The sequence below is a fragment of the Elephas maximus genome, chromosome 19, assembly GCF_024166365.1.
Source record: "Elephas maximus indicus isolate mEleMax1 chromosome 19, mEleMax1 primary haplotype, whole genome shotgun sequence".
Classification (NCBI taxonomy): Eukaryota; Metazoa; Chordata; class Mammalia; order Proboscidea; family Elephantidae; genus Elephas; species Elephas maximus.
The window spans coordinates 20,673,734-20,687,844 of record NC_064837.1 but is presented as its reverse complement, the minus strand read 5'-3'; the positions used below and the strand labels follow the sequence as shown (position 1 = coordinate 20,687,844).

At 49.4% G+C, this 14,111-nt stretch overlaps 1 protein-coding gene across 1 annotated transcript; it reads left to right on the top strand.

Annotated features, from left to right (window-relative positions):
• Nucleotides 1–3,288: 3,288 nt before the first annotated feature.
• On the top strand, nucleotides 3,289–12,802 carry RFLNB (refilin B). The gene is made up of 3 exons (XM_049860906.1): nucleotides 3,289–3,643; nucleotides 7,189–7,298; nucleotides 9,248–12,802. Exons 1-3 carry the CDS (start codon nucleotides 3,422–3,424, stop codon nucleotides 9,576–9,578), a joined length of 663 nt encoding a protein of 220 aa, XP_049716863.1. The 5' UTR covers nucleotides 3,289–3,421; the 3' UTR covers nucleotides 9,579–12,802.
• The last annotated feature ends 1,309 nt before the right edge of the window (nucleotides 12,803–14,111 follow it).

Genomic DNA, 14,111 nt, shown 5'->3' with positions numbered 1-14,111 from the left:
TTTGATAAAAGATTCTATAGAAGAAGCTTGATCAAAAAGGGGGAAATGCAGAACAGAATTTGAAATTCTCATAGAATCCAGATTTTCTGGAGCCATGGAGGCTAGATGAACCCCTGAAACTATTACCCTGAGATCATCTTTAAATCTTAAACCAAAAATATCCCCTTAAGTCTTCTTAAAACCAAACAGTGTTGTTGTTGTTATTAGGTGCCATCGAGTTAGTTCTGACTCATAGCAATGTAGGTACAACAGAACGAAACACTGCCTTGCCTGATCTCTCTAAAGTGTTCACCAAGGTGACCCTCTGGAGTGGGGAGCAGGGTTGTTCTTGATGACCAGACAAAATTCTCATAGCATAAGGGTCAGAGTTTGGATGGCTCCCAAGTACAGTTTGATGGGTGTTACTGCAGGGCCCAGATAGCCACATAAAATCCTGGACTACTGCTCAATGACCCCCGTGTTGGAGGGGAAGGTGTCCCCTTGATCTGCTGACCATCCAAAGTTGGCTACTTCACACCCCCATGCTCCAAGGGCAACAAGTTAGATGCTTTGATATCTGCATGGATCTCCTGTTGGAATGTGAATAATCCAAGCCCTTCAGAATTCCTCCGAAGGTAGCAATGCTGGGCTCCTCCCTGGCTCCAGGTTTTAGCAGGTTCAGGTGGAGTCACCTCCCAATCTCTCCACAACAATCCATACTTTCTTTGTGTGTGAAAAAAAATTTTTTATTGTACTTTAGATGAAAGTTTACAGAACAAACTAGCTTCTCATTAAACAGTACATGTATTGTTTTATGACATTGGTTAACAACCCCACGACATATCAACACTCTCCCTTCTGGACCTTGGGTTCCCTATTTCCAGTTTTCCTGTCCCTTCCTCCCTTTTAGTCCTTGCCCCAAGGCTGGCATGCACCTTTAGTCCCATTCATTTTATGTGCCTGCATAATCTTTGGCTGAAGGGTGAACTTCAGGTGTGACTTTATTACTGAGCTAAAATGGTGTCTGAGAACCCTACTCTCAGGGTTTTTCCAGTCTCTGTCAGGCCAGTAAGACTGGTCTTTTTTTCTTTTTTTATGAGTTAGAATTTTGTTCTACATTTTTCTCCAGCTCTGTCTGGGACCCTCTACTGTGATCCTTGTCAGAGCAGTCAGTGGTGGTAGCCAGGCAACATCTAGTTGTGCTGGACTCAGACTGGTGGAAGCCATGATGTGGTCCATTAGTCCTTTGGACTAATCTTTCCCTTGTGTCTTTAGTTTTCTTCATTCTCCCTTGCCCCAATGGGGTGAGACCAGTGGAGTATTTTAGAAGGCCGCTCACAGTCTTTTAAGACCCCAGATGCTACTCACCAAAGTAGAATGTAGAACATTTTCTTTATAAACTATGTTATGCCAGTTGAGCTAGATGTTTTCAAAGACTATGGTCCCCACTGCTGCCATCCCACCAATTCAGTCCCTCAGGGAGTTTGGATGAACAATCCACACTTTGATAGAACAGCTGTACTGGCCTGATGCACTGACCTCTCTCCGTCTCATCTTCCACCTCTTTCAGGCTGATGGCTGTAAGGGCCACCACCTTCTGGGAGTAATTGCCATCTTCTTGGACACCTTTCCCAATCTGACCAGGTGTGAGAACTAGTTCTCAGGATCTACCTGAGAATGCTGGTGGGCAAATTCTCTCCAGGGAGACAAGTCCTCCACCTGCAGACAGGTCATCTTTCTGCATCCCCAGGAAGCACACAGATTTGATGCTCAGGTCTGGAGCAGCCTGAGATATGAGATGGTGGGATCAGCTGGGGTAGTAGGGCATAGCAGTCTAGATGGCCCAGCCTCTGAGACCCACTGCTCACAGTATGTCCTTGCAAGCATCATTAGTCCAGGGCAGTGCACAGTTGATTTTGTAATCGGTTCCTTTGGGCTCTGAATGAGTGGATGACCTAGTATACAGGCAGGCAAGTACCAAACCAAAAAACCAAACCCATTGCCATCGACTTGATTCCGACTCTTAGCAACCCTGTAGGACAGAGTAGAACTGCTCCATAGGGTTTCTAAGGCTGTAATCTATATGGGAGCAGATTGCCACATTTTCTCTCCTGAGCAGTGGCTGATGTATTTGAAGTGCAGACTTTTTAGTTAGCAGCTGAGTGCTTAACCATTGTACCCTAGGGCCCCTTTCTAAGATCTACCTTCTCTGAAATTCTGAGTTTAACAGTTCTGCCTCAAGCAGGACAACTATTTTTTATTTTTGCAAGCCCATCCTTACCTAGCTAGGGAAGTCCCTCAGCCCAAGGCATGATTCCTCTCCACAGAGCTGGTACCTGCCACCTAGATGCTGGCATGGCTCCAGCTCTAGGCTCTTAGCCAAACATCCAGGGTAGGGTGGCCACTGCCTGTGGGAGTCAGGGGAGGCCTTCCTAATACTTGCTGGTGATCATGGAGGTTTCCCTGAGAAAAGATATTGGATTTGGGAACAGCCCAGACTTACAGGCGCAGCTACTGAGCCAAGTTCCCCCTCAGATTGGGCTTCTCTTTCAAACCAGAGAAGGGGAGAAGTCCTGGTCTGTTTTTTCAGAACCCCGGGCGCAGAGCCAACTGCTCCCTGTGGATGAGAAGCTGTGGTGGGACAACAGTCCCTCTGCCTCTGTCTCCCCCCAGGAGGCTGTCTTTGAGACACCCCTGCTGGGCTTGTCCATCTTGTTCGACAGATTCTCCTGCTTGGTGCGACCACAGCCTCTTGGGCTGAGCACCCCCCAGGGAGGGACGTCTGTCCCCTGAGGATGAACTTGGTAGGCTCTCTTTTCCTCCCGGGCAGAAATGAGAGCCAGAGGCAGACCGAGAGTCCGCTCTGCTGAGCCAAGAGGCGGCTGGAGCCATACGAAGCGTATTAACTATTAATAATTTCCAGTTGTTTGCTCTCAGGGTTCGCCCGGCTCCCCCGGCCTCTGCAGGCGGAGGTTCAGCTCCGGCTCCCCCCGACCTCCAGGTCTAGGAATATTAGCGCCTCCCAGGCCCCACTGGAACAGGGCGAGGAGACACGCGCTCCAGGGGCCCTGGCTCGAGCGAGGTCCCCGCGTCCACCTGCAGCTGATGGGGAGGCCAGGCCGGGGGGCTCCTTTCCCGCCCGCGGCGGGGCCCGCCCGCGCTCCCGCGCTCTCCAATCAGCCGCCCGGGGCGGGTTTGGCTGTCGGGCGGAGCGCAGCGCGGGCGGCGCACGGCGGGAGCGCAGCGGCCCCTGGCGCCGGGCCGGGCGGGCGGGGCGAGAGCGAGGCCGGAGCGGGCGGCCGGCGAGACCCGGACGACGCGCGGGCGGCCGGGCAGGGAGGCGGCCGGGCGGGCAGCGGTCCGGGCCCGCGTCTGTGCCTCTTGCGCGCGTCGCTGGCCCGGGGCCCCGCGCCAGGTGCCCGGCCCCGGCACGCGCACAGCCATGGTGGGCCGGCTGAGCCTGCAGGATGTGCCGGAGCTTGTGGACACGAAGAAGAAGGGCGACGGCGTCCTAGACAGCCCGGACTCGGGGCTGCCCCCCAGCCCCAGCCACTGGGGACTCGCGGCGGCCGGGGGCGGCGGCGGCGGCAGCGGCAGCGGCGGGGAGCGCACGCCCGCCCCTGGGGCGCTGGAACCCGACGCTGCGGCACCCCCCGCGGCCCAGGTGAGTGGTTCGCGCCCACCCTCTCTGTTTCCCCTCTCTCTCCCCAGCTGGCTCCGGGGAACCACACGTCGGTCTTGCAGCCTCCCTGGAGGCGCGCTGTCGGCGTCGCCATCCGGCCGTCGGGACGGCGTGGCCATCGCCGGGAGCCCGGGGCGGGAGCGCAGCGAGAGCTCGGCCAGCTGGAGCCGGTGGCTGGAAAATTGTCATCGCCTCGGAGGCGCGGGAGCCCCGGGAGAGGCGAGCCGCCGCCTCCTCCTTTCAGGGTGGTGGCCCTTGGCGCTGCCAGGCTGCGGCTCGGCCACATTCCTGCTCTCCGGGTGGGTGGAGATCTCGGGACACGGAGACTTCGGGACACCGAGAGGGAACCTCAGCCTTCCCGACGATCGTGCGTGCCTGGCACCCTGGCGGCTTTGCCCTCGGCGGCCGCTCCCAAGGGGCCTGCCCCCTTCTGGCTGGTCCTGGAGAGAGGGGTGTGCTCTGGGCACCCGGATTCAGAGAGCAAGCGGCCCAGCCTTTGAGGACCCCGTTAGTTGTCTTGGAGGGGACCTTTGGAGAAGGGTCGTCTCCAGCCGCCTGCTGGCCTTCCTTGTCCTGAACACCTAAATGAATACCTAACCCACAGTCCTGCACATAGTAGGTGGGAGGCCTTCAGGTGGGTGGGAACTTTCAAAAATTAAGCATTTTCTTTTTTTAATTTATTTAAAGAAAAAACTGTAGCAAGTCTGTTTTGCCTTAGGAATCACTCAGATGGTGGTGTTTATTGCCTTTACCTAGAGCTGGGGGAGGCCACATCCTGCCTACACTCAGCCTAGGCCTCCATCCTCTCTCCCCCCACCCCCGCCGCCCACATCTGCAGCCCTCTCCCCACTGTGAGGTAGTCAGTGATGGCTGCTGTTCTCAGGGACCGCAGTGAAGCTTTGACGTACATGTGATTCTTGACCCACTGACCCTCTCTCCTTGGGCGGCAGTGTACTTCCTCATTGCCATTTGAAGGTGAGGCTTGCTTCAGCTTGGCCTTCAGAGCCCTCCCTGCCTGGCTGGCCCCTTTCTAGACCTACCTTCTACATCCCCTGAAAGGCCAGACACACACCTTGGTGCCTCCCAGGCTTTGATGCTGCTCTGCCACCTGGCATGCCTTTTCCCACCTGATCCCATCTCCTCCTACCTCTCCCAGCACCCAGTCAGCTTTTCCTCCGGTCAAAGCCTTCCTGTCCTTCAATGCTCAACTCCTGTCACCTCCTCTGGGAAGCCTTCCTTGATGTTTCATCAAACCATGTTGAAGTCTGTGGCTTTGTCCCCATTCTCTGATAGCACCTTGTTCACATGTCTGTTATAGCCCTTGGTGCCCTGTGCTGTCTCTGAGCTGTCAAATCCTGCCCCACCCCACCCCCAGCCTGTACCTGATACAAGGTGGGTGCTCAGGGAGTGTCTGCTGGGTGTGGGTGGGTAGGGATGGGGGAGCAGTAAGTAGGGGCAGGAGAACCGAGTGCCTGTGTGAGCACTAGGAAGAAGGCTGTTATGCGGGTGTTGGAGAAAGTACTGTCTACCACCTCATGGTGGCTGTGTCATCCTGCAGCCCGTAAGACCTGCCTGGGTGATGCCCCCTGAAGGTGGGGAGTATCTGGCAGCCAGAGAGCTGGGGGCAGAGCAGAGGAGCTCTGCAGCAGCCAGTGCCCACCCCCCACCCACCCATCCACTGACCTTGGTCTTCAGCCACAGCCCTTCTCCTAGCTCAGGCTTACTAACTCTTCACCCAAGCCCAGGGGCTGGACCCTCAGCACCTCTGTCTCCCTGTCCTGTCAGGTCCCCTTTGGCTTTTGCATTTCCATCCTACACCCCCACTTTATATCTTGCCCTGGTAACATGATAAGGGTGCCAGAGCCAACCTTCTAGAAATGTCTGCCTCCTCTGTCCTGGGAGGTGTGGAGATGGGACTGCCACCTCCACACTCTAGCCCACGTGTGGATCCTTGCCAATTAGGCAAAGAAAATGATGGATTCCTAGTGAATGCGGGAACTCGAAGGGCTGCTGGCTTCAAGCCTGCATCGTGTTTGTCTTTGCTCACTTTACGCAGGCACCCGATTCCAATCGCAGTGGTTGCACACTGGCCTGAATCTAGGAGGTAGCTGTCTCTTAGTCTACTTGATGAGCCAGAATGCCCAATGCCTGGACCAGGCTGGAGGAGAGCTGAGGCTCTGGGAGTATAGGACTCTGGGGAATTGAGTTTTCTGGCTAGTGGAAGGTGTCATAGGGAACATTTGGTGTTCATTTTACCCATGAAACTCTGTGGTTTTGCAGAATTTCTCCATCTTCGGTGGTGGCTGGTCTGGGAGGGTCTTGGGTGAGCATTACAGATCACTTTCCACAGCCCCAGAAGCAGAGGAGATGAGGGAGTTGGACTCAATCTTCAGTTTTTTCTTTTTTTTTTAAATCCCTATTTTTTTTTTTAGTAGTAATTCTTTGTTTAAGCTTTTTCTAAAGTATAGGCAGTCCCTGGGTTACAAATGTCTGGCTTACGTACAAACCATAGTTACAAACCAAACTCCATAAAGCCTATTATATTAAAAATTCAAGGTACACACAGTGGTTTATAATAACAGACAGGTACAGCTTTGCCACCTGCATTAAAACATTATTGTTATTACTGTATTATTATGTTAAAGGTGTTTTAGTGTAGCTGGAAGTGTTTAATGTTTTTATGCATAGGAAGATATGCTATATACTAAGACAAATATTTGACTAGTTGATGTTAGATATGAACCATACCTAACCGTTCTGATTTATGTACAAATTCAACTTAAAGACACACTTAGGAACAGAACTTGCTTGTAATCCAGGGACTGCCTGTCTTATTGAGATGATGCCAGAAGGGGTGTCACATCACTGAGAGCTCGGTTAGTTGTTAGCTGTCGCCAAGCCAGCCCTTGACTCATGGTGATCCCACGCACAATGGGATCTGACTGTTGTGATCCATTAGGTTTTCATTGGCTGAATTTTGAGAATAGTCCACCTTAGTCCGGAAGCTCTGCTAAAACCTGTTCAGCATCATAGCAACATGCAAGCTTCCAATAACAGATGGGTGGTAGCTGTGCTGAGGTGCACTGGCCAGGAATCGAAACCAGGTCTCCTGCATGGAAGGCGAGACTTCTACCACTAGACCACTACTCCCTCTGGTTAAACTCAGTTAATCCAGGTTCTCTCATAGCATTGCTGCAGGATGGTGCAGCAGCTCCTGGGTCTGGCAGTGATCATGAGTGCAATCATGTTTCCTCTTTTCAGCCTTTTGCAAAACCTCAGCAATGCAGATAAGGTTACAGGACTTATGATGTGACATAGTGTGTTTGCGATAGTCCTGGGACTCAAACCCAGACCTTTGGCTCCCTGTCCAGTGCTCTCCCCCTGCTGTGGGCTTGTCCTTCTCAGGGATGCCCAGGAGGGGGACACAGGTCACAGCTGGGCCTGTGAGCTGGAGGCTCAGAGTCAGGACCTTCTGTGGGAGGCGCATCAGATAGGCGGGGGTCTAACCCTGTTCTCCATCCTTGCAGAATCCAGCCTCGCTCCCCGCCCCTCTGGCCTCCGGTTGCTTGCCAAGGTTATGCCCCCTGTCCTTTGGTGAAGGAGTTGAGTTTGACCCCTTACCACCGACGGAAGTAAGGTAAATGCAGCAGACCCCGATTTCTTTTTTTTTTAATTTTCATTTTTTTAATTCCAGAAATTAATGCTTACTGTAAAAAAATAAATAAAATTAGTTAATTGCAAAAGTGTGCCAAAGACTATTTAAAGCTTGGTGGGTATGCTTTCAGGTTGTTTTCTTTGCGTACATAGCCAATTAAATGTATAGGCACGCTTTTTAAAATAAAAACGAGATCACATTATACATGAAGTTTGGAAACTTGCTTTTTTCTCTTTACACACCGTAGCCATCAGATACTTAAAATCTGTTAAAAATTCATTCCAGAAGCTGCTCCCCACCCCCGCAACTATATCCCCACCCACCTCAAGGTACTGTAACCTGGTTGCAGGTTATAATTTCACTCGGCAAGTAGCATTCTTCCTTCAGGAATTTATCTCATCAAGGGTTTTTGGTGTCTGCTGTCCAGTCCGCACAGTGACTCCCTGTGTTACCTGGGGGCAGAGATTCGTGGAGAGGCTTATGTAAAGATATGCCTCTTTAGAGAAAGGAATTCCACTTTTGGTAACTGGTGGTTTTATAGCTGGAGTTTCAGTCTCAGGAACACAAAGGGCCCTTTGACATGGAACAAAGGGAGGTTCACCAGCCTGGAGGTGAGCAGTTTAGGCTTTTATTCCTGTGGAGCTTGTATTTTGAACCAAATGGGGACATGACTTCATGACATGAACTTCAGAAGCCTCTTACCTGTTTGCCTGAGGAGAAAAGAAATTTACATCCGACTCACAGAAAAGAGCGGTGATTCTTACTCACCTGTCCGGTGGGTGGGGGCTAGTAACAGTGCTGTTGGATGAGTCTGTATGTGGTACTCTTACGTATTTAAATATCCATGAAGCTGCAGTCATAATGTGGTCAAATGCATTAATGCTTTATTTTCATAAAAAAATAATTAACTCCCAAATTGCCAAAAAAAAACCCCAAAAACCCAGTTGCCATTGAGTCAGTTCCAACTCAGGGTAACCCCACGAGGTGGACTGTGCTCCGCAGGATTTTCAGGGGCTGTGACCTTTCGGAAGTGGATCACGAGGCCTTTCTTCAGAGGTGCTTCTGGGTGGATTCAAACTGCCAACCTCTTGGTTAGTAACTGAGCGCCTAACCGTTTGTGCCACCCAGGAACTCTTCAAATTGCCAAATATAGACTTAAAAAAAGAAGGTAGCTGCTGAGGAAGACGGATGTTAATTTATTTTATGGAAGTCAAGATTGTCATTGGCTTTGGTTGATACAGTGCGATCCCTGAGGCCCTAGGTTCGAGGGGTCTCCAAACCGTAGACCAAAGTGGGCCAACTACTGGTACATGGTGGCGGTATGCTTTCAGAGCCAGCATGCGGGTTCCTCCTGCCTTCGTCATCTCACTGAAATGCTGACTGATCTCTTGAGAGGACAGAGAAGCTGCTCCCTGCTAGTAGAGCAGTAGAATCCACCCCATCACATATGATAATTACTACTGACAGCACTTGCTGGGTGTTAGCACCCTGCGTGGTTATTATGGGGCACCCATTACAGAAAGAAGAAAGTGAGACTCCGAAAAGTTAAGTAACCTGGTCAAGGTTTCATAGCTTAAGTAAGTGGGAGTAGACCCCAGGGGTAGTGCCTGCAATGAGAAACAGTGGGTTCAGGGCCGAACTTTGGAACTCTGCAGACCTGGGTTCAAATCCCAGCTCTACTAAATAGCACTGTGAATTTAACCTCCGCACCTTGGTTTCCTCTCCCGGGGTTCTTGGGAAGATTAAATTAGACCTCATAAAGAAAGTGCTTAGGATGGTACCTAGCGTTCCACAAACTCTATGCTGCTTCTTGCTGGAGTAGCTACATCTCAGCACTTGTACCGCGCGAGAAGGTTCACGGTCACAGTAAAGGACCCCTCCGCCCCCAGCTCAGAGGAGTGACTTCATGCTGCCTTATGTCTCTGGCGCAGGTACACTTCCTCAGTCAAGTACGACTCAGAGCGGCACTTCATCAACGACGTCCACATGCCCCTGGGCCTGGCAGTGGCCTCCTGCAGCCAGACAGTCACCTGTGTCCCCAATTGTACGTGGCGCAACTACAGGGCTGAGGTGCGCTTTGAGCCCCGCCACAGGCCTGCACGCTTCCTCAGCACCACCATCGTCTACCCCAAGTACCCCAAGACCGTCTATACCACCACCCTGGGTTACAACTGTCGGAAGACACTGAGAAGGTTTCTCTCCAGCGTGGAGCTCGAAGCCCCCGAGTTTGTGGGCAGCGAATGCCTCTCGGATGAATGCTGACTCGCGCGGGCTGGCTGGGTTGGACCAGCTCCTCCGCTGCCCTGGTCCCCAGACGGCCCTGGTCAAGTTTGGCACTGCTGCGCCTATGTGTCCCTCCAGGCCCAGAGGAGTCTGGTCTAGAGACACTGCTAAGCCCAGCCTGGGGGAGCACCAAGATATCCTTGCATATGGTTGTTATTGAGGAAATTTGTTTTTAAATATTTTTTAATTGTTCTTAAGGGGAGTGTATTTTCTGGTTTGCTGCTGCATATTTGCCCCCAAGCCTCAACTTGGTGAGAAAATAAAAGGAAATGAGAACAAAAGGAAAATGGCAAAAAAATGGCAATGGGGGTCCCTGTGGATGGCTTCCATCTGTCCTGAAAGCAGAATCAATAGCTCTTCCCTCCATTGGTCAGCTTGTCTGAGGAAGAGCGTGGAAGAAGTCTCTGGGATGATGGAAAAATTGAGTTTTAAGAAATTTCAGCCACGGGAGTCTTCACTACTAGAAAAGTAGTGCAAATTCAGTAAGTTGTGACACCCATATGGGTTCAATCTGTGGAGAGTTGAGTTCCATGCCAGTTTTTACTTCCATTTGCATTTCCTGTCAACCAAAACTCTTGGAATTCTCTAAATTGTTTTCATGATATCAAAACCGCCCAAACTGCAATATAAGATGGTTGGGGGAAGAAAAAAAAGCAGAAAACGTTCATTTTGTTCTTGCCTGCTTGAGGGACGTTAGGTTAACGGGCTGCTGAGTTCAGGAGCAGTGGCTTCTGTTGCGATTCTTTCCACCGGTTGGTTCTGAAGCAAAGACTCTGGCAGAGCGCCTTGCCTCCTTGGCGTCTGGTGAACGTCTCCACGGGCTTGTGTAACTCCCCCGATACGTACTTTAGGGTTTCCAAATACTTTCCTATTTTTCATAAGGCAAAACGCAGCAAAGGGCCCTTCTGAGAGATAACAGCATTTTGAAAGAATGCTTTGGAAAACACTTCTGGAGCTCCATGAGGGCGGTTTCACTTGACTCCCAGCGGGAACCCATGGCCACACATAAGACTCGATGCCACTGGGAGGAGGTAGCTGTGGATGTTTTTGGTGATCTGGTTCATTGTGGTAGGTGTCACTCTCGGGGGATGGGGGATTGACTCACTGTAAGGACTTTGGTTGTGTCAAAATTGCAGAGAAATCCTGCCAGTGCCTTAGGTCTGATCCAAAAAGCAAGGAAATCACCGCTCAGGCTAAGCAAAGTTAAATTCAGAATAGGGAATAATGTCACAATTCAAACTCCAAAACCTGGACACTGTAGTGATGGTATAAATGTCTCTTTAAATTTTCATTTTAACATAGTGAAAATCACAGAGTTGGGTGCTAACTGAAGATCTTCCCAAAGAAGCTCTGTGGATTCAGCTGAACCAGCTGAGGAAGCAGGGACGGCCACTGGTTCAGTCAGCCCCTCTCAGGACCTCACACCGCCACCCCACCATCTCCAACACTTGCTTCTTCCTCCTGCCAATCCCTGTGGCTTCTGAGTAAAGAAAGTGGCAGGCGGCTTTTTTCTTCCAAGTATTGGAAAGAATAAACCATGGATATTTCAATTGGCTACATCTAAATTGACACAGTGGCTGCAACAATGGGCTCAGACATAGCAACCATTAGGAGGATGGCACAGGACCGGGCGGTGCTTCGTTCTGTTGTACATAGGGTCACTGTGAGTCGGAACCGACTCGACAGCACCTTACAACAACACGTCTAAATCATGTCAGGTGATCAAGGGTTTCCGAGCGCTGTGAACTCAGACTCCCGCCATAATGCTGGGTCCCTGTGGATGGCTCCCAGCTGTCCTGAAAGCAGACTTGATAGCTCTCTGGGCACCCTGGAGCCACAGCAGGGATTTTTGTTACAGTCAAAGCAGGTGTGATGATAATCACCCTCATTTAAAGTCATTGGAGGCCTGGAGAGCCGAATTGTCTGGTGTCCTTTTCAGACGTAACTGTTCAGTCGTTGTGCTCCTAGCCGATCGGGCACATCTCGTTGGACAGGTGCCTACAGTCGGTGTAATGGTCCCAAGTTTGCCAGGGTGAAGCCAGGAGGGCACTTGGGGACCCCAGAGTCTCCTCCATCAGCCTACAGAGCAACAAATGCTTCCTGCCTTTGGAAGAGCAAATGACAGCATGTACTTCTAAAAATTGATTTTTCTATCCAGTTTCATAATCTTGCCATTAAGTGCTAAATGTAATTTTTAAATTGTGTTGAGAGACTCCCCAAGGCTTTGCTCTGGCCAGATGGAGGCACTTGAATGAGTTCAGAACGTTATTGAGGGCAGCCCAGCAGGAGTCCCTGGGGGGTGCAAAAGGTTAAGCACTTTGCAACTAACCAAAAGGCCGGCAGCTAGAATCCATCCAGAGGTGCCTTGGAAGAAAGGCCTGGCAAACTACTTCCAAAAAATCAGCCATCGAAAACCCTATGGAGCACCGTTCTACGCCGACACACATGGGGTTGCCATGAGTCAGACTCGACGGCAACTTTTTTTTTTTTTTATGGCTGGAGAGAGAAGTGTGGGAGAATATGCCTTTTAACGCAGCCACATTTTAAGATGTCCTTATGATCATTCTTTGGTTTAAGGAGGTCGTGTTAAGTTTGGGCACATACTTCTAGGTGTGGAGAGAATCTGAAACGTATCAGTGAAGTAAGTGGAAGCGAGTGATTGTAAAGGAACAGTAGGAATGGAGGAGCAGGTTTTGCTAAGTTATTCACTGGGGAACCAACTGTAGTTCTTTCTAACCTTTTTTTCCCTCCAAATCTGCTTTGCTGAAAGTTGCCGAAAAGGAAGACATAATGAAACGCGTTCGTGTAGATGTGGATCGAGTGACATAAATCAATAGGCTGTCCCTGTGCGTTCACGGTGACGTTTTAAAATTCACTGGTTAAAAACCAACATTCCTAAGTGTATCTGGGAGATACAGTTTATGTGTTAATTAAAAAGCTTTTTTTCTCAGTCTTTTAAATTATGTTTTTTCCTGTAATAAGTGATCTGTATTTTTAAAAGTTACTTTCTTTTCAAATCACAGAACTTTTTGTAAAAAACTTAATTTGAATGAGTAAATTTTCCTTTGACATTCTTCCTGTTCCCAGCCTTAGGAAATCCCGACTGGTATTTGACACAAACCATTGTTTAGATTTCTCTTTGACACCTGTCCTACATCATTTCGCTTTGTGACTTCTTCATTTAACAATAAATTATCTAAAAATAAAACTTAAAGATGTTTCTCACTTTCTTTTTTCATGCCTCTTTTTTAAAGTAAAATAATGTTTGGTCAAGAAGAATGAGAAAAATATTTCCTCAAGCTGGATCTGTATTCCCCACCCCCACCCCCACCCCCGGGGTACAAGAAGACTTTCTAAGAGATGTCTGGGTACAGACAGTTTTAAGGGAGTTTACTTGCAAATTTGATGTATGTGCTTTCTAAAACTGATCTGCCTGAAAAAGCGCCTGTGAGTGGAGATGTCAGACCTTTGGTCCTTTCTCCATCACCCCTTTCAAATTGCCTTTTCCTCGCTTTAAAGGAAAAAATACATGCTTCAGTCTAGCTCATCCTTAATTTTACTGTGATACTTTGTTCTGGGCTAGAAAAACCTCCAAGCACCAGAAAAAGGGACAGTTAGAAACACTGGTGTCTGGCACTCAAACTCAGTAAAAGTGAGCCTGCTATAGATAGGCCTTCAGGTCACTTGGGGTCCAGCATGCAATTGTGTTGAGGGTGAAACACTGTGGTAGGAGCAAGGTTGGCCTTTGTTGGGATTTTCTGAATCCCGGTATCCGTGGAGTGGGGCAGTGGGTGTGAAGTCCCTTTTCATTTAACATCCACATCTCTTCAATCTCAAATGATTGTTTTCCTTGAGGGAGAATCCCTTGGAACAAAGGAAAGAGAGTTCATAAGAAATACCGGAAGTGGAGACACCTTATTTCATTCAAGTGTCAAATTAATGGCAAGGCTTTATCTGTCTGGCTTTATCTGTCTGACTTTGAGTTATGACTCGGAAATAAATATGCCCCAGGAATGCATATTAGCATTTCCATGAATTAAAAAAAGGAAGCATATCTCCTTGTAATAGAAATTAAGTCTCACTGGGCTGATTGGTATGACAGTGAGGGCTGGCTTTGCCCATTAGGTTCAAAACCAAAAAACCAAACCCACTGCCGTCGAGTCGATTCCAACTCATAGCGACCCTATAGGACAGAGTAGAACTGCCCCATAGTTTCCAAGGAGCACCTGGTGGATTTGAACTGCCGACCTCTTGGTTAGCAGCCGTAGCACTTAACCACTACACCACCAGGGTTTCCACCCATTAGGTTAAACATGGTGTAAATTTTCCATAAGATGAATGAGTTAATCAGCAGTCCCAAGGATTTGATGGGAAAATATTTAAAGCAATAAGATTAAAGCATCTTGTATATTTAGATACATACAGAGGCAAAGTTGTGTTGGAATTAACAATATTTCCTTTTCCCATCCTTTCTCAGATTAAGCTGGTACCCCCAAGAGAAAAATAATAGGT